Here is a 20,830-nt window from a genome sequence, read left to right as displayed (position 1 = left end):
TACTTATTTACAAATATATATTTAAAATAGCTTGTCTAAACTGATTTGAAAAGGTTGAAAAATACACTCCAAGCATTAATTTATTGCACTATGACTCATCAGACATGATTTGGTATCATTCAACATAGGAGCAACCTCTTTTTGTTTCATTTTATTAATAAAGATTTTTATTAGGTCCATAGACATAGCATATGTTTGAATAGGTGACAGACAAGACGCATATTATGGGAATTAACACAGTCAACAGGTTATTTCCTACCTTCTACCTCCTCTTTCTTATAGTCACTGTCGTTATCACTGTCCGTCGGTCGGTAATAGATGTAAAAACCATGAATTGGTGTATTGTTATTGCTGGCTGGGGTATACTGCAGAAAGTAAAAGGTAAAAATTAATAAAAGCATAGGTTCTCATCAAAATAGTTTTCTCTATACAGAGCCTCTAAATCAGAAGTGAACAGACCTACCAGGTTTGTGGAATGTAATTTGTTTTTCATTACCAGAATGCTAAGGCCCACCAACTGCAAAATATTTGTGGTGGGCTGGGCCAGATGGAAAGTACTGGCTTGGAATCCAGCAGTCATAAGACAAATGTTGTGATGATTTCTGTCTACCAATACAAATCTGCATCCAAGTTTCAAATCAAGGATTAAGAGGAAATTATAAAACCATAAGACCTGCAAAAAAGCTCAGGTCAAAACAAACAAATAATATTGCTAATTTACAGGTGCAAAACACGGAGACAAAAATAAATGATTAGGTTAAGACCATTTTCAAATACTTTATTTTAAATCCTAATATAAGTTACTGTGAATCAGAAACATTTGCTGAGCTACTACAACTTATCTGGACATTTACTAGTATTGCTGTTCAACACATGTAAAGAAACCTTGCCTAGAAGAACTGAACAATAACATTGCTAAGTCATTCAGTCCATTCAACATTTTTCCTACCCCATTTATTTTTGTTTTCATGCCAATTTCACTACTAGAAATCTTTTTGCTAACTGTGCCAGATACAGGCGCGTTACAGACCGCCCCTTTGGGGCGGCCTGTAGGCGCGCCTTTCCCCGGTGTATCGGTGCCTCAGTGGTTAGAACGGCAGCTGCTGAGGCCCCGAACCGCCGCTTTCTGGGCCGCGGGGAAGCGGCAAAAGGCCCTTTCCCTGCAGCCTGGAAAGGGGTGCCCTTGGGGCTTCAAGCCCCAAGGATACCCTGCGGCAGCGGGGAGGAGGAGAAAGGGGCCACTTGGCCCCTTTCTCCTCTGCAACGCTGGGCGCAGCCATCTGAAGGCTGCGCCCAGCGATGCAAAGCCAAGAAGGAGCTCCGAAACAGAGCTCCTTCTTGCGCTGCGTAAAGGGCGCTCTAAGCACCCTTGCGTGGCGCAAGGACGTCACGGCCGCGCCGCCTCGTTTGGAGGCGGCGCGGTCGTGACGTTGTAATGGCGGCGGCTGTGTGGAATGGCCGCCACCATTTTGTGTGCGCTCTGCGCATGCTAGGGTTGGGGGCATCTAGAAAGGATGCCCCTTTCTAACCCTAGCACGTGCGGAGCGCACACTTTAAGGCCTGTCTGTAACGGGCCTAAGTTTGCATTTCCAGGGATTTAGCCAGAGACTTTTATACATTCATGCAAACTACATATGTATAGAACAGGTGCTCTATCACTACAATGTGTTCTCCTGCATCCCATCATCATTCATCCCCTTTTCCTACTGAGTTACAAAGAAGGCTTCTTACAAATGAAGACATAAAATGCTCGGCATTTTAGGCCAGGGAGAAGCTGGATACAAATTTGGACCTAACATTGGATCTCTGGTTGATCAGCAAGAATTCATTACTCTCAGTTATTTAACAACAGCAGCAACAAAATGATTCCCTACACTTGCTCTTAATTAGATCAAGTTAATTAATTAAATGAAGAAAGTGTGGGCTAACTTGAAGTGTCAGACTGTTCATTCTCTTCATGTTGCATCTAACAAATTCTAAGGCTCCATACTCTTTAAATTTAAAGTTTGATTCTTTGCACCAAACTATAGTTGTGTGACACTTCGAACATCTAGGGCAGAGGTGTGCAAAAAGCAGCAAATGGGACTGCTATAGTCCCTGAATGCCATTTTTGGAGACTGAGCTATTCTGATGCCCCTCTGTGGTGGGAGGAACCACAATTTTTTTTTCTGGGCCTGAAGACACTCTACCTGGGCTTTCAGCCTCACCTCCCCCAGAAAGGTATTTAAAAATGAAAAGAACATGGACACCTCCCCCACCCCACTCCATCTACCTCCATCTTTAGTTTATAAAAACATTTTTCTGCATTTCCAGTGGTACTGGGGATTAAAATTTAGTCCCAAATTATTGAAAATTGCTTGCCCTAAATTCTAAGTGCATTTGGAGAAGGAGAAATTAAAAAATGCAGAAATTAAATAATCATTAACAATATCCAAAACTAGCCAACATTGCCCTGAATGAATTCTATTGCAAATTCAAAAAATCCCCTTCCATCCTCTGTCCCCCTTCAGTCCCAAATTTATTTCCCATTCCTTACCATCCATTTCAGCATGATGGTGGTCTCATTGATGGCATCTGTGAAGGTGATATATGGACCAGCAACTGGGCGCTCATATACACGGTTGTTGTAACCTGAGACCACATAAGGTTTCGATGCAGCACTTGGTTCACTCTCCCCCAGTATGTTCAGTGCTCGCACCCGGAATTTATAAGAGGTGCCTAAGAGTGGGAATGGAGAAACAATGGAGAGGAAGAAAGAGAGGGACATACAACCCTGTTAATCTCTTCCTGCAAAATGAGACATTCCATATTAACAGGTGGCAAAGTAATACATTTTGAAAGAGGTTTTTCCCCTGATTACACTTCTACTGATGCAGCCTAGAATCACATTTGCCTTTTAAGCTGCTGCATCACATTGTTGACTCATGTTCAACTTGTGGTTTACTAGGACTCCTAGGCGGGATACAAACCGCCATATAGTACGTATAGGATACGTACTAGGGTTAGGAAGGGGCGGTGCTTCCGCACCCCCCTAACCCTAGTACGTATCCTATACGTACAAGATGGCGGCGCCCCTTCCACATGGGCGCCGCCATCTTTACGTACTGGACGCATAGCGTCCAGACGTGTCGCGTCCTTTGTGACGTAGCGAGTGCGCCCCTGGCGCCTCGCTACGTCACAAACGCGACTCTAAAAGAAACTCCATTTTGGAGCTTCTTTTTCAGTCTGCACGGGAGCCGCGCCGTGTGGAGGCTCCGGCTCCCCCGCGGACTAACCAGCGGCGGCGGCAGACCGCCGCAAAGCGGCGGTTTGTATCCCGCCCTAGATACCTTTCACATGTAGTCTTGTTAAGCCAGATGTGCCCCATCCTATATCTATGCATTTCATTTTTTCCCAAGTACAGTACCTTACATTTCTAATAAATAAATAATAAATAAATGTTTTATTTGTATACCGCCCTTCCATATGATCAGGGCGGTTCACAGCATTTAAAAATACATAAAAACATTCCAATCAACAACGTTAAAATCACAAAACACTACAAAATAAAATAACAACAAGTGCCCCCGGGTTAGCCAACCATTGCCTGTGCGGCCTTTACGGTGGGGGGGTCTATAAGGACTTAATCGGGGAATGCAATTCTAAACAGATGAGTCTTCAACTCCCGCTTAAATTGGGCCAGGGAGGTAACTGAGCGGAGCTCTATGGGCAGCGTATTCCAAAGGGCCGGGGCGGCGATGGAAAAAGACCTCCTAGTCGTGGAGGATAACCTCGCCCCGGGAACCCTAAGGAGTTGCTGCCCAGATGTTCTGAGGGTGCGAGGCGGAATGTATGGGGAAAGGCGGTCCTCCAGGTATCCTGGGCCCAAGCCATTTAGGACTTTATAGGTCATTACCAGCACCTTGTATTGCGCCCGGAAACGAATGGGCAGCCAATGGAGGTTTTTTAGAACCGGTGTTATGTGGCTGGTCCTGGGCATGCCAGTGACCAGCCTTGCAGCCATATTCTGCACCATTTGAAGCTTCCGGGTTTGGTACAAGGGCTGTCCCATGTAGAGTCCATTGCAGAAATCCAATCTCGAGGTTACCAGGGCGTGTACCACAGTTTCAAGGTCCCTCTGGGCCAGGTATGGGCGCAGCTGGCGAAGAAGCCGAAGCTGGTAACAGGTGCTCCTGACCGTCGCATTCACCTGAGCATTCTCCCTGTTGAAGTTCATTTTGTTAATTTTGGCCCAGCTTTCTAATCTATTAAGGTCATTTTGAATGTTGATTCTGTCCTCTGGAATATTATCTACTCTTCCTAATTTGGTGTCATCTGCAAATTTGATAAGAATGCCCTCTATTCTTTTGTCCAAGTCATTGATAAAGATGTTGAATAGCACTGGGCCCAGGACAGTCCCCTGTGGCATCCCACTGGTTACTTCTCTCCAAGATGAAGAGAAGCCATTGCTGAGCACCCTTTAAGTTTGGCCAGTCAACCAACTACAAATCCATTTAACACTTGCATTGTCTAGCCCACATTTTGCTAGCTTGTTGGTCTGAAAGGTGCTACAAGATCTCTCTACATACTAATTCCAGAGACTAGCATGGCTTTATTTTTGAATTACTAAAATCAGTATATGCTATATCCACAGCTTTCCCTTCATCTACCGAGCTGGCAATTTTATCAAAAAAAGAGATCAGATTAGTCATGGGGGATCTTCTTGGCACATATGATTATACCATCTGGCACATGAAGCCATTACAAGAAGAACAGAAATTATGTGTGGCAGGAAAAGCAGGTCTTCTACCTTTCTCGAGCCCTGTAATTTCTACTGAGAGAAGAGAAGGAGGAATGTCACTTGTAGCTAGTACCCAGTCCCCAAGCTTCTTCAGTTTCTTATATTCCACTCGAAATGACTGAATGGGGAAACCTCCATTCCCACGTGGAATCCATGTTACATAGACAGAGGTCTCCGATGCCATCGAGATGGTGGGCCTATCTGGAGCCTCTGGAGCTGTAAGGAAAAGGAGAATTTTCTTAATAGGCACATAACACCATCCATGCAGTTTCTGAATAGAAAACAGGATATGTCTTGCATTTCAGCCTTCTGTCTAGGAGGAATTCCAAAATCCATTTTGAGCCTGATTAAAAAGCACGAATTTACATTTATATGAATGTTTTTAGCTTTTATTTTGCAATGTCTCCATCTTTCTTGAATGTCCTGCATTTTACAGTGGCTTCTCCTCCTTTGTGGCTAAGACATCTGGTCACTTTGGTATAAGAGAGATGTCCCCGTTTTTTAAAAAAATACTTGCATTCTTTAAACAGAAACTGACATCACAAATGTATATGTCTGGGTTTTTTAAAAGTTACATCACACTACAGTGCTCAATTCTTTTAGTTGAACAATGCATCCCTGTGGTGTGCATTGGCTTCAACCTTGTATCCAGATTGGGTTGAAGCTCTGGTTGAAGTTCTGGTAGTTCTTTTCTCCCAAATGACAAATGAGCAATTTTCTATCCGATTAACCTGTAGTTTTATTTCTATTTAAAAGACAACTTTCGATTTTAAAGATTTTAATAATGGTGGATATTTTTCTCTCACTGATATTTACAACTTGAAAGAGTTCATCTGGCATATACTTATTGTGAGAAAGAGTCACTCAGACTTTGGAGAGAAATGTGACCTAATAAGGACTTTAAAAAAAGCAAGAGAGTTGCTGCTGCTTGTGTCTATTTTTGCTTTTTTCTCATTCCTACAACAAATCTTTCTCACTTCCCCCTCCTGAAAATAATTTGGCCTCTCCCCCCAAATAATCTGGCTTCTGGACGTTTTGGCTGCAAATCCACTGTGGCCTTACGAGAGAGGCGAGTGTTGTCTGACTGGTTGTTGTTCCGAGAACTTGTGCCTGGGTCATCCTTCTGAATCTGTTGCTCTTTACTGGCAATAATATCTGGTTTTGGTCTTCGTCCTAAAAGAGACAAAAGTAATTAGAAAAAACAAATTAACAAAGATAGTGAACAACAGTGAGGTTTGGCTAATGCTGGTCATACAGATACATTTCCCACTGTCATGTAGAAACTTGCATTCCAAGTGTAACATAAGCAAACTGCTTTACTAAACAACAATATGGAAAGATACATGATTAGCCTATGAGAAAGTCTAACTTTTGGTGAGTCTGAGTTATCCATTTTCTTCTAATGATGATTACTGGTTTGACTATTTCCTTACTAGAGAGAGAACTTTAATATACTGTATGTTTGATACAACAGAGGGAGACAAGATTCATAATTCTAACCACTATTCCAAATCATAACAAGACTGCTTTCTAAAAGGTATATTTAATCAGTAACTGTAAAGGAATTTTGGCTGTCAGAGAGCTATTGCTAGCCAGTCATCTCAATTTTGATATATTATGCTATAAATTATTTATTGTATACTGTGATATGTACTGTAACACACACATTTGAAAAAAGGCAGTTTCTTTAAAAGTTTCAACAGCTAACCCTCAGAATAGAAAACCCTTAGCATCGGGATGCAGCCAGCTGTCAGACCTCCTGCTCGTAAGGAAATAAACTGCATCTTTAGGAGAAGTGATCTGATTGTTACCAGTTCTGAAAGTAACCATGGCTGTCTGGCCTTCTCCAGCACAGTTGTAAGCAGCCATTTCCACTTCATACAAACTTCCTGGATCCAGTTTTGTCAGAGTAAGATGATGCTGGCTGGCAGGGACATCTTGGATTGTCCAGTTGTCTGAAAAATTCATTACCTGTTGAAAAACAAGGATGGTAATCTATGGCATCCATGACTTCTTCTATATAAAAGTTTTGGGCTAAAGCAGGATAGAAAATAACAAGCCTTACGCATGTGCAGCTCAATCAACTGTGTATTGATCAGCTGGTTGCCTCTGCTTATGCTTACTTTGCTATTTTCTCTAATTCCCCATGGAAGGATATCCATGTAGGCAGAGACCATTCCTCCCCTTTGGCCATGTGGGCTCTGGGAGACCAAGATTTAAATTCCATTGGCAACAACAACAAAAAAAGAAACCTTCTTTGAATTCCAGGTTGCTTCTGTCCTGTGTGGGTTCTCAAAGGAGATTTCTTTTTGTGTTGCTAATAGATTTTAAATTTTATTTCCTGGATTTTGCTACTCTTTGTTTGTCAGAGCTCTGATGGCCAAAAGGGAAGAATGGCATCTGCTTGTATAGATATCCTTACATACTATGTTAATTGAGAACAACAATAAGAACAACTTGACAAAATGTAGGCCTGTGATTCTAACATCGTCATTTTCTTTCTTTTTTCTGTATACTGTATTTTTAACACCTTTGCCTGATGAAGAAACCACTGCATCTTCAAAAGCTTGCATAATGTGTTTTCTGGATTTTGGTTGGCCCAATAAAAGTATAGCTGTTTTTAAGATTTTGTATGTTATTGTACTTTGCTGTATGGCCAACACAGCTTTCTCTGAATATACTTTTTATATACTTTATTTTTAAATTATTTTTCTTAGCTTGACTTTATTTCATTTAATATTATTATTTATAACCTTCATTATGATTCTATCAATGGTGCAAAAATAACCATCAGCTTGTCTGTAATAAAATGGCTTAAGTCCCTTGTAATACTCAGCATTCCCATAACAGAATATATATATATATATTCAGAACTTTGAAAGTATCAGCTCCCAGTGTTGCACACATTATACTGCACCAGATAGAGCATTTTTTAGACTTGTTAACATCACACTGTCTCTAAATTTCTTTCAACTTAGCCAGTGCAAGCAGAAAGGCTTTAGGAATTGCTGCTTCCTCTATCATGGACATCTCCAAGCACTTTACAGTTCCTCTATGAAACGTACACAGAAAAGATAATAAACAAAAGGCTACAAAATCATAACTGAACAGTTAGCAAGATTAATCTAAAAGCTACCAAAAAACCAAAGGTACACAAAGAATGATAAAACAGGCTTTGAGAAAACCTGTCTGGGGAAAATATTCCACATGTAATGTGCCACCACCAAGAAGACCTTCTTTATAGAAGTAAGTCACCTGTCACCTCACTTCACAGGGCAGCAACAACTCCAAAAAGCTCAAGATCTATTTTTCAGGAAGAGTTGAATACTTATCCACCATTGACTTAACTCCCATACCTCCTGGTGTCATTATTTCCATCTTGCATACATATGTGTGCATGTGGCCATATAAACCCACAGTCAAACTCTTCCACCATCTTCAGTCTAGTAACTGAAGATGTACTAAATGTGAACACATTGTAGTTAAAATTTTATAATTGTGCTGAGAACATAGATAGTTGGTGCTAAGTCAGAGAATTCTGAGGTAAGCTGGTGTTTACTTCTGTGAGTATTCAGAAATAAAGTTTAATACAATTTTGTTGTGATTTCTATTTAGACTGTATGTAGTGTAATTAACCTTGACACAAGCATGATTTGTTTCATAGTTTTGCTAAACTAAGCTTCTTCTGTAAATAAACCCCATTTCAAATTATCTGGTTACCAGCCATGTAAATGGCAGTCATGTAAGTGTTAACAGGAACAAGCTCCATATGTAAAGACCTTTAAGACACAAGAAAGAGTCTCCAGCTGAGAATTTGCTATGTGCTGGAAACATATTAGTGTTAAATGCAGTGACCCATTGTGACTCCCTCTGACCCCAAAAGCTTCCAGGTGAAGATTTTGGGGGGGAAAGACAGTTCCCAACCAATCAAAAACCAGAGAAAGGATAAACTACATGCTCAGATTAGTACTCATTCCTACACATGTGATTGGGCTCAATTTTTCCCCCCAAGAGATTTAAATACACTGTTCTAAAAAGTAATGATTTGAGCAATACTTCTAGAGAGAAGCCAGGATTTTTAGCTATTCATGTTACATATCACCCACTTAAGAACTTCAGGAGGATCAGGCTGCCAAGAGAGCACAGTGAATGGAAATGCCACAGCTAAGTAAAATATGCACATAACCAGTGTCAGATATATCTTTGTCAGCCCTTTCTACTGATAACCCACTCTAACTCTGTAAGCCCTCGGCATTGACCTCCACCTTGTATTCCACCACTGCAAACCTCCAGTCTACATTTGTTCCTTAGTGACATCTGCTCCACCAGCAGACAGAACTAGTGTCTGTCTATACAAAAAAGGAGAAGGGCTGGTACTGTACAAAAAGGCAAAAAACTTCAACAATCCCCAAACCTGAAAGTCATGTTTCCACAGAAATGGTTATTTAGCAATGTCATCAGGATAAATGGCAGATAAATACAAATACAAAAAGAAATCTGGAATATGCTAACCTTGCGATGTTTCACAATATAGTAGAGGACAGGGGCTTTGCTGTCATGCCGTGGTTTCCACAACAATTCATATGAATCAGTTTTGGTTGTCCGGGGAGAGCTAAGGATGACAGGGGCCTCAGCTGGAGACACTTGATCTTGGGTGGTGCACTGGACAGAGACTGCAGGTGTCGTGGGCCTGGGCTTTAAGAGGACAGCTTTGTCTTTCAGCACTTTTTCACTATTGCTGAGCTTGGTAGGTGACATGAAAGAGTGAGCAAAGTCCCCAGCTGGGAAGTGCTGTGGCTCCGGTGTTGTTCCTGGAATGTAAGAAGGAAGACCACTGCCATTTTTAACACAGGCACAAATAGAAAAACATTGAAACAATTATCAATCTTCTTTCAACTGACATGCTGTTATACCTGACAGCCAAGAAAAGTAAATCTTAAATAGAAGCTGTCACATGGACCCTCATGAGTATTAGACAGTGTGCTCATTGTATGACACTGGAATCTCAGTTTATGAATGGAATCAGCAGGGAGATCAGCACTAGTGTGTTTACCAAATAAAGTCCTAAAGTGTCAGGGATTTTCTGCAATATTTTCACACACACACACACACAACAAAAACAAAGTTTTTCCAGATACTGTGCGTTTTCAATTTCATTATACTCTGTTTCTTGCAAAAGAACTCAGGAAGTGTTCACCAGAAGTCTAAAATATTTTTAAAAGTAAAAATATACTAAAAATTGTAATCTCATTCAGAGAAAAGAAACCTTTTCAGTTTTTTTTCTCATATGTGAAGACTTACATCTCTATTCCAGATTTATCTGTAGTTTTTATTCTTCTTTTGAAGACAGAAAGGCTGCTTTAAGTTGTTAGAGAGAACAGCACCAAGCACCTGGGATTTTGGTGCAAAAATTGACTTTTCCAAATGAAATCTAACCATTATCTGATGGATGCCTACATTCTGCATTAATTAAAATGTATGTCCATAGGCTACAGTGCCTTTACAAATTATGTTTTAGTTGGACAATTTGGATTTGTACAGATGTTTTGATAGTTCATGTATAAAGAGGATCATTAAAGGAATAAAATACAACATTAGAAAAAAGGTAAAATTAATCACAACTGTTTCTGTCTCATGATTTTACCAGTTCTATTGTTTGTTTGATTTTTATGAACTTCTTGTAACTTTAACTTTAGCCATGTCACTTTTAGTACTACAGTTGTATTCAAAGGGCAGAATATAATTTTGCAGCACCTCTGAGACTAAATGAAAGGTAGAAGTTAGTATGAGCTTTCATAGACTTAAGCCTACTTTCTCATATGCATTTGGTGGAAGTAGGCTCAAGTCTATCTTTCAATTAATCTTAATTTTCAGACTAACAAGGCTATGTTTTTGAACATAAATTTTGCTATTGATCAATAAAGTAAAAAGCATAAGTATTCAAGAGGCATAATCAAGGAAAGAGAACTATACAGGGAACACAACTCTTCCTTCGAATTACTGGAAGAGCTGCTCAAGGCCAGTTTGGTTTGTGGGACAAAGCAACTCTCAAGTGTTCAGTTAGCTCCATAAAAGTTCCTGAATAAGACTGTCGGGAAGCTTCACTCTGGATCAGAATGTCATAAACATGAAATACATGCACAGTCATATATATTCTTATATGATTCTCAGTAATTTCACTGAAGACTTACGAGGCTGGGCAGTTCTTAGTTGTACCATAGCCTGTGCACTACCAACTTCATTCTCTGCCATGCACTGGTATATCCCTTCATCCTCAGGTCCCACACTAGAGACCCTTAAGGCTCTGCGAGTCAGCTGCATTCTATGGCTGGAGAAGAGAGGAACTGCATTACGCAGCCACACAACTGATGGTTGAGGGTTCCCTCGAACCTTGCAAGTGAACTTTGCACTCTGACCCCATGTAATGATCTGCTGGGATAATTCCATGCTAACCTCTGGAGGTTCTGAAAAGGAAGCAGAGTAAAATTAAGTTAGAGTAAGTTAAGCTATAGCAACATTTTTGCTTCAGCATGCACATGCACACTAACATTCCCTGTAACTTAGCCTCCTTTGCTGTTCATATTGAGGAAGAAATTATGAAAGCTCTTTGACTGCTTAGAAGAAAGTAGTCATGATGCAGAAAAGTCTTTGGGGATTACACTAAGGGTCAGACAGAAATAATCTGGAGTCAGAATTTGATCTTCTGCTTCCTCTCCTCTGTCTATCATTGTTTAAGTAGATAGGCTCTTTGCAAGTGTTAAAAAGTGACCCAAAATGTTAATGGCTATTAGATGAACCCCTTTCTGCTGCATGCAACAGATGGAAAACATGTTGTTGTTAGACAACAATTATCAGCATTTCTCGTCCCTGGTTATATGCTGACTATGGATTGAGTTGTAGTTCAATAGCATATAGAAGATCACATAGAATGGTGGCAGATATTGGAGTTAGACCTGAGGTGAAATCTAGCTGGCCTATTCTGACTCACGAATGCTAAAATTCACATCAAAACAATTCTGAAAAAGATAAGCACACAAGATTACCCAAGCTGTCTGTAGACCATGCTTCTGTGACTAAAAGGAAAGAAGAGGAATAAATGTGCAATGGTACTCACCAAACACTTGAACACTGTAGAGTATGACTGCCGCTGCAGCCTCACCCACTCCATTGTCAGCCATACAGCTGTAGGTCCCCGAATCTTCCTCACCGATTGTATCTATTAGGAGGTTGCTGAGAAGGAACCGAGTCTTGTTGTAGCCAGAGACGCTGGAACCATCCTTAGACCATGTGACTCGTGGAGGAGGAATCCCACTAGCCACACATTCAAGAATGAGGCTTTGACCCTTGGTGACAATGATGGTCTGTGCTTCAGGGGGATAAATTATGCGAGCTGCCTCAGCAGTTGAGCCTAATAGAGAAAGAGAAAAAGAATAAGTGAAAGAAAGAACAAAATAAAAAAATATTCAGAAAAACCTATTGTTGATTTTAAAAAATCCAAGACTATTACTGCATGAAAATGAGTCTGAGTAATTCTTTCTTCAGAAACATCACATTTTGTGGTCACATAAGAAAAAATCCAAGAAACAATGCAAAATGTGTAATGGAGATGAATATCTGCTACTAGCACTAAAGAAGGCTTCACATGAAGTAGTCTCAATACAAAAAGATAAAGGTGGGCCAAATGCTGCCTGTGGCCATGTGTGCCTCCCAAGGCTAGTTTGAGAGCCCCCGGGGACCCACTAAGCCCCCCATGTGCCAAAAATGTTACGTCTTTAGCCAAGGCAGGTTTTTCCTGCTCTTGGAGGGCTCTAGCATTGGTGTTTTTTGCAATGAAGGTTTCAGCTCCCTCAAATCAAACTGGAATGTCCACTATCAGTTGGGTGGGGGTGGGGGGTTAGGGTACAAAACTGGGTGCAAATGGGGTAGAAAATCCACACAACTGGTGGAAGTTTGTGTTCAAACTCCTTTATAATTCTTACATTGTATAACTTCACAAGAACTTTGTGAGGAGTGTCAAATTGTAAAACAATGGCTAGAGAAGACCAGTCAGCCACTTGCATCACTAACAGGGTAGGAGTTGAGATAGGAAGAGGGAGAACTGAAATATGAGTGACCAATGTCCAAACTTGAAATTTCACTCAGAAATTTCACCCCTCCTTTCCTGGCATGTGGTATTTTATAAATCTGTCACTCATTTTATGAATATGATTAGAAGAAATACCTCATTAAATACAAGTTCCTAACTGAGAAATCTTACATGGGATGAGCTGACAATGAAGTCATGAATGATTTTCCACTTCCAAATCCTGCCAGTTCACACACTGACCAAGGCATCTGGTTTTCTCAAAGGTCTCTGACAATTATTTCTTATGCCTCACTTTTCACTGGTAAAAATGTGGGCAGGAGAGTAAAAGCTAAAAGGACTATATTGAACCACATTCCAAGGGAGGCTAGGTTGACCTTACCATTGGAGTGCTTCTACCAGCATCCCAACACCTTTTTATGCAACAAGGCATTTGGCAACTGATTAGTTGCTACAGAAGGGGCTTTCCAAGGGTGTATGTTTTACTGATGTGCATTTACCGTATTTTCCGGAGTATAAGACGACTGGGCGTATAAGACGACTGGGCGTATAAGACGACCCCCAACTTTTCCTGTAAAAATACAGAGTTTGGGATATACTTGCCATATAAGACCCCCTCCTTAAAATCCAAGGAGGGAGAAGGCCGGCGGCCTTCGCGCCAGGCCGCGGCACTCCTTCCCGGGCTCCGCGGGGCCTGGGAGGAGGGCAAGGCCGGTGGCCCTTGCGCCAGGCTGCGACGCTCCTTCCCGGGCTCCGCGGGGCCTGGGAGGAGGGCAAGGCCGGCGGCCCTCACGCCAGGCTGCAGCGCTCCTTTCCGGGCTCCGCGGGGCCTGGGAGGAGGGCCACGCCACGGCGCTCCTTCCTGGGCTCTGCAGGGCCTGGGAGGAGGGCAAGGCCGGCGGCCCTCACGCCAGGCCGCGGTGCTCCTTCCCAGGCTCCGTGGGGCCTGGGAGGAGGGCCAGGCTGCGGCGCTTCTTCCCGGGCTCTGCAGGGCCTGGGAGGAGGGCCAGGCCGTGGCGCTCCTTCCCAGGCTCCGCGGGGCCTGGGAGGAGGGCAAGGCCGGCAGCCCTCGCGCCAGGCCGCGGCGCTTCTTCCCAGGCTCCACGGGGCCTGGGAGGAGGAGAAGGCCGGCGGCCCTCGCGCTGGCAGCGGAGCCTTCCCGGCATATTAGACGACCCCCCCCCCCAACTTTCAAACAGATTTTAGGGGTTAAAAAGTCGTCTAATACGCCGGAAAATACGGTAAATCACTTTTAATTCCACTGCATTTTAATATAGTAATTTAAGTGCATTTTAATGTTACAATTTTACATTATTATCTATACCTTTTTAATTCTGTGAAGCATTTTGTATGCCAGTTTGGAAGAAAGGTGGGATACAGATAAAAAATACATTTAAAACTACAAGCAAATAACTTTCTTTAGAAACTGATACTTTAACATTTTTGAACATAAACCATGTGAACCAAGCTGACACACATGAAAGATCTGCATAGAACATTAAAGTCACTTAATATGGTTGGTGATACCTGCAAAAAACAAACTTTGAACCAAAATATTCATCAGAGATGACTTACGTCTCACACGGAGTCTCTCACTTGAGACTGATGTTTTTACTTCCTGCGTGACAGGATTGTAGGCTGCACATTTGTATGTTCCTTCATCATCCTGGCTTGCATTGACTATTTGAAGATTCCCTGATGGCATGATTAAGTAGTTATCTGATAAGATAAAAGAAGAATCTTATAATTGAGAATCTCCATTGTTCAGTTTCTAGCACATCACAGATACTAAATGAACTTTATATAGTAATAATAATAAGATTTTAACCCACTTTGGGAGGAATGAAAAGGGGAAAAATGAACAGTTTTTTTTAAAAAAAATTAAGTGGAATAGAATTAAATTTAGAATTAATTTTTTAAAAAAGCTGTAGTTCTCCTGGCAACAATGTGATTTCATAAGATGTTTACAATAAGGAATTACTAGTACAACTTTATGGGTGTTTAATCAAAATTACCTTTCTGACTAAGCCTTATGTAAATGTGTCCCTAGAAAGTGTGTTCACAATATGAAGGTCAAGGCAACATTTTTAGTATATGCAACAGATAGCAGATGAGAAATGTGGCCCACAGCTGGGGCAATGTGGTTCATCTTAATTAAAAGTTGGTTTAGCTTTATCAAATGAATGTCTTCTGCTTTTTATGCCGCAAATCAGTTCCATGTTGGTGTCAGCAGATACTGTATCATGCAGGCCAAGTAAAGGTTCTGGAATTAGCTAGACAGGAAGCCCAGTGGCACGGAACCAGAGCAAGGGAAAACAGTACTCATGCCACTGAGGTAATTTATGTCTTTGGCCTCACTGAAAAGAAATAAAATAATCCAGTTCCAGCTCCAAACCTTTCAGACACACTCACATGCTAAATCAAATCTGTCTTCATGTTCCTAGTTACCCCTGGCACACAATTTAATGTTAGGGAGGCTAACTTGACTTGAAGCAGATTCAAAGAAAAAACAAAACAAAAAGGAGAGCTTGTAAAAGGGTTTTTTTTTTTTTTGGGGGGGGGGGAGAATTCAGGCTAGAGAATTCTGGCAGTAGTTAAAAAAGTAAATATGTCCAAAAATATTGTCCATCATCTCCAATCTCCCCATTCTTTCTCCCTTTTAAACTGTAGCAAAGGTATGAGATGATGCATATCTAGGGTGATTTGCCAATACCCACATTTTCCAGCAGTCAGACCTACCCTTCACAGGTACATTTTCAGCATTGTGACTAGAGAAGAAACGTGGCACAATAGTTCTGAAACTGGAACTGAGTGAAGGACAAGAACGTGTCAATGAACTGTCCTATGCACAATATTCACAGAGTCCCAGTACTTCAAGAACCGAGAATAAAAAATCAGACAGTAAACATAAGACAGAGGTGTGGAGCAGACAGGACAAAAGGTCCATTCTGGGACTTCGCTGCTACTCTTCACACTGGGACTGCAGCAACAATGTACAGCTGGTCCCAACCTGGCTGCCACCGATGTCCTGAACTGGACTGTCAAAAAGTAGTGGGTTTTTTCTGCTCCTTTTTGGCCTGGCTCTTCCAGGCTGGTGGGGGCTTGATGTGGCTTCCAGCTGCGTTCAGAGCACACATTGTGTAAATGCCACACACCCCAATGCAGTCTGATGGTGGCCCTTTTGACCTGTCTGTTTCAGGCCATAGACCTCTAAGAAATAAAATGAAATAAATAAATGGTACCCATTTCTTCTCCTTCCCTAGTCAGTCACAGCTCACCTCTGGAGGATTCCAGCCATTCTTGCTTCACACTGTAACGAACTTGGGCTTTTGGATGGCTTTCAGGAAGGTCACATGCAATAACTGCTGTATTTCCTTCATCAACTTCTATCACATGTTGGCCATCATATTTGAAGTCTTTGAGATCTATTAAGAGGATGGTAGAAGCATCTGTTAGAACTATAGCTTTACACACAAGTAAGAGTCAAGGGAAAACCTTTACCTTTAACCTAAGATTGTAGCAGTAGTGACTTTCCCCCAGTAACTATCAATTTTAAAGCATATTTCTTCAGCCAAGTTCCAAAATCAGAAATGAGTTTTTCTGAGAGAAAGATGGCATGGGTATGTCAATTCTGTAAAATAACAAGTGAGTAAGGAGGAGTTGGTTTGTATGTCACCTGCCCAACCAACGGCTCACATTTGCTCCTTAGCAGTTAGGGATATAGCCCTTCTGCTCTAGATTCCATTGATTTCAATGGGTAAGTGTGCCTAGGACTGCAGACTTTGTATAGGTCAAGGGCAGGTTTGGAGGGCTAAATTATGGATTTTGATATGACCTGTGGGTAAGTTGAGGGTAAAACTTTGGGGCATGTAACAAAGAATGCAAAGAAAGAACAAACAAAAGTGATGCCAAAAAACTTACAAAATTCTAGTAGACACAACTGTCTGTGCTCATCCAAAAGGCTGGATGGGTGAGAGAGTAAAGGGGGTTGGTGCTTCTTTTAGGGGCTCTGAGGAAGGAATAAGCTCTTACCTATCACCAGGAGATGGTTCCTTTTTTGGTAAGAGTTAAAGTACCCTACTTAAATTGGCCTGTGGATAAGCCAAGCTAGTTTTTGGGGGACAATTTTTTAATTAAAATTTCTAGATGTATACATGAGTACATATAGTGAATCCTCCATATTTGATTGGGTCAGGGGTTCAGGAAAAAATGGAAGTGGAAAAAACACAAAAAATAAACCACTAGGTTTCTCAACCTGAGAGAACACATCTCTAGGAATCTCTGGTGCAACTGTATGGTCAACACTGTGGGAATTTTACCACAGAATTGTGTTGGAGGACCTACACATGCCTAGAGAAGTGTTCTCCCTAGGAATCTCTGGGTCCGCCAGCATGACTCTCTGGTCAGATTCCAGAAGAGTGGTACTGGAGGATTTAGAAACTACCAGACAGAACATAGGAATGAAAGCCATGAATAATCAAATCTGCAAAAGTCAAAGCCACAAATGTGGAGGGCAGACTATACAGTAAGTCACTAGCTTCATGCAAAAATGTACATTGTTTCTTCCTTCTGAGCTAGAAATCTGTTTTTAATGGAAACAGATTATATAGCCCAGCTGAATGTTTTACTACTCAGCTTATTTTCCTCGTGATCTTCATTGTTCTTTTTGCTATCTAATTTCTTTACCAAAAGAGAGGGAAGAGAACAGACATCTTAAGTACTGTACAGCCTGCTATTTATCACCCTTTAAGATTAGAGAAATTTCTAAAATTAGCTGTTATATAGCTAAATAATTCCAAACTAGCTGAGCAGAACTAAAGAGAACACTTTGTAAAATAAGCTGCATTTTTGGCCAAAAGGAATTCCTGCTCTCAGCACTTTTTTTAAAAAAAAAGTCTGTATTTGATGCCATTTTTAGCATAACAGTACAACTACAAATTAGCATTTGCATAAAAGAAACTAAATTCTGAGTTAATCTGAACTCAGTGTTAAAGGTGAATAAGGAGGTGATTCCATTAAAAAACTTATTTTCATTTTATTATTGGAGTATTTATTTCATTTTTATACTGCATCTTTATAAAAAAATCAGTGATGTAAATAAAACTTCAATCAACAAAATTGTATTAATCACACTATCAAACGCTTACAAGATTTTTTAAAACAAATAAAATTAAGACAATTTTTAAAAGTGTTAAGAAGATTAGACCATATAACCAATTTAAAACATCTTGGCAGGTAAAAAATTCTTGATCTGATGTTAAAAATCATACATATATGGCAAGAGACTACAACGATCTTAAATGTATCAGATTTGAATCTTAATCCTAATCACACTCCTTAGAACTATAGCCCACTGCTTTCAACTGAATTTACTTCCAAGTAATCATATGTAATCTTGCATCTTTGACCTCATAGTGTGTTAATCACACACTATGATTGTAAACACATATCTGATTGGGATATCCATATATTTGAACATCATTCAAAAGTGTGTGTTTGTGTGTGAGCACATGCATGCACACCTTTGACAACCTCATACATTTCATAGGGTTTTCTTAGGCAAGGAATACTCAGAGGTGGTACTGCCAGTACATAGTGAAACATAGGCCTGTTACAGACTGCCAAAATAAAGCTGCTTCGAGTTTCTTTGGAGGTATGCTATTTAAATGATGCATGGGTCCTAAGAGTCTGGAGGTCCCACCAAAGCCACACTCCATTCCTAAGCACTGGAGTGCAGCTTTGGCGCAGCTTCCGGATTCTTAGGATGCATGCATCATTTAAATAGCATACCTCCAAAGAGACCCGAAGCAGCTTTATTTTGGCAGTCTGTAACAGGCCATAGTGTACAGTGTGTAGTGGTTTGAGCATTGGGGCATGACCTTAGAGATCAGGGTTCAATTCCCCACTCAGCCATGTAAACCTATTGGGTGACCTTGGGCAAGTCACAGTCTCTCAAGCCTTCAAGGATGGCTAGGGCAACCCCCCCCCCCCCAAAGAAACTTGCTAGGAACATCTTAGGGTTGCTGTAAGTCGGAAAGTGATTGAAGGCACACAACAACAAACTGGGGATTGGCAATACCTTTCTGAGGCTGAAAGAGGTCATTCAGAGGGTTTACATGGACTAGCCAGAATTCGAACCTTAGTCTCCAAACACATAGTTCAACCCTCAGACCACTACACTACACTTGCTGTAGGCCACCATTTATATATATCACAGTCTCATTAAAACTACTGCACTCGATCAATGGTTCCAAAGTTTGCATAAGCTTTCACCACAACCCATCCTCCAACACAAATCAGCCTTCCTCCCTTTCTTCCCCTTTTCTATTGTTTCTGTTTGCACCATATACACAAGGGTTCAAGAGTCAAAAGGCCAGATGGTAACTTCAAAAGATCTTTTCTCAAAATAACCTTTTCTTTAATAGCCACCTGCTGTAGCAAGTCTTGTACCCAGTGGAACTCACTTTCACCAATAACCATGTTCATGAGGACAATATTTTTAGGACTTGAACAATCTCTACGTACAGTTATAGCAGTGATTTCCAACAGTGAGGCAGGATCCATGAGCTAATCACGGGTGTTTGAGAGCATCTCGCCTGCTTTATTACTTGACAATGGGGAAATGGAAAAATTCCTCTTCTGACTATAGGGTCATAGTGAGTTATAAAACTCTGCCAATAAATCCCACCCTCAAAATATTTCAATGCTGGGTGTAAACGTTTCTCAACAAATAGGAATCAAGTCGAATAACAGAAGAGGAAATGATCAAATAAGCCCTAAACAGAAGCAGCTGAGTGACACAGCCACACTCAAGATGAAAGTAACCTACAGTAGATAGTATTGTTGGTGCTATACTACCATTTCACAATTACATAGTGCCAACCCTGTGCTCATAATGCAAATACAGTACCTCATGAATCTTCAGAAGATTACAATTCTTTTATTTTATAAGCAATTTGCTAGAGGTCTTCTAACTAACATATGCACAGTACTGCCTCATATAGAATAATAGAATCATAGAATCATAGAGTTGGAAGAGACCACAAGGGTCATCCAGTCCAACCCCCTGCCATGCAGGAACTCTCAATCAAAGCATCCCTGACAGATGGCCATCCAGCCTCTGCTTAAAGACCTCCAAAGAAGGAGACTCCACTACACTCCGAGGAAGGAGTGTGTTCCACTGTCAAACAGCCCTTACTGTCAGGAAGTTCCTCCTAATGTTGAAGTGGAATCTCTTTTCCTGCAGCTTGCATCCACTGTTCCAGGTCCTGTTCTCTGGAGCAGCAGAAAACAAGCTTGCTCCCTCCTCAATATGACATCTCTTCAAATATATGTTCAATTTGTGGTCTACTTGGACTCCAAGATCCCTTTCACACGTAGTCTCGTTCAGCTAGGTGTCCCCCATCCTATATCTGTGCATTTCATTTCTCCGCCCTAAGTGCAGTACCTTACATTTCTTCGTGTTGAATTTCATTTTGTTAGCTTTGGCCCAGCTTTCTAGTCTATTCAGATCGTTTTGAATTTTGATCCTGTCCTCTGGGGTATTAGCTATTCCTCCTAATTTGGTGTCATCTGCAAATTTGATTAGTATACCCCCAATTCTGTCATCCAGGTCATTGATAAAGATGTTGAATAACACTGGGCCCAGGACAGTGCCCTGTGGGACCCCACTGGTCACTTCTCTCCAGGATGAAAAGGAGCCATTGTTGAGCACCCTTTGGCTTCGGCCGGTCAACCAGTTACAAATCCATGTAACAGTTGCCTTGTCTAACCCACATTTTACAAGCTTGTTTGCAAGAATGTCATGGGAAACTTTGTCAAAGGCCTTACTGAAATCAAGATATACTATATCCACAGCATTCCCTTCATCTACCAAGCTGGTAATTTTATCAAAGAAAGACATCAGATTTGTCTGGCATGACTTCTTTCTCTGAAACCCATGTTGACTTTTTGTGATTATGGCATTG

The 20,830-nt window shown here is 41.1% G+C and overlaps 1 protein-coding gene across 7 annotated transcripts in view; it reads right to left on the bottom strand.

Moving 5' to 3' along the window:
• BOC (BOC cell adhesion associated, oncogene regulated) overlaps nucleotides 1-20,830 on the bottom strand; it is an 87,477-nt gene that overhangs the window by 5,826 nt on the left and 60,821 nt on the right. For all 7 annotated transcript variants that reach the window (XM_089512448.1, XM_089512454.1, XM_089512453.1 and 4 more), the window contains 10 exons: nucleotides 16,142-16,288; nucleotides 14,439-14,582; nucleotides 11,895-12,188; nucleotides 10,972-11,244; nucleotides 9,293-9,591; nucleotides 6,592-6,751; nucleotides 5,843-5,953; nucleotides 4,790-4,996; nucleotides 2,537-2,718; nucleotides 260-365 (listed from right to left, as the gene is read on the bottom strand). In XM_089512448.1, the coding sequence (XP_089368574.1) occupies nucleotides 260-365; nucleotides 2,537-2,718; nucleotides 4,790-4,996; nucleotides 5,843-5,953; nucleotides 6,592-6,751; nucleotides 9,293-9,591; nucleotides 10,972-11,244; nucleotides 11,895-12,188; nucleotides 14,439-14,582; nucleotides 16,142-16,288 (1,923 nt within the window). The remainder of the gene's footprint in view (nucleotides 1-259; nucleotides 366-2,536; nucleotides 2,719-4,789; nucleotides 4,997-5,842; nucleotides 5,954-6,591; nucleotides 6,752-9,292; nucleotides 9,592-10,971; nucleotides 11,245-11,894; nucleotides 12,189-14,438; nucleotides 14,583-16,141; nucleotides 16,289-20,830) is intronic.

This window comes from Sceloporus occidentalis, unplaced genomic scaffold, assembly GCF_023333645.1.
Source record: "Sceloporus occidentalis isolate IW3139 unplaced genomic scaffold, rSceOcc1.0.p SCAF_2, whole genome shotgun sequence".
Taxonomy (NCBI): domain Eukaryota; kingdom Metazoa; phylum Chordata; class Lepidosauria; order Squamata; family Phrynosomatidae; genus Sceloporus; species Sceloporus occidentalis.
The sequence above is the reverse complement of the archived record's forward strand: the minus strand, read 5'-3'. Positions and strand labels throughout refer to the sequence as shown.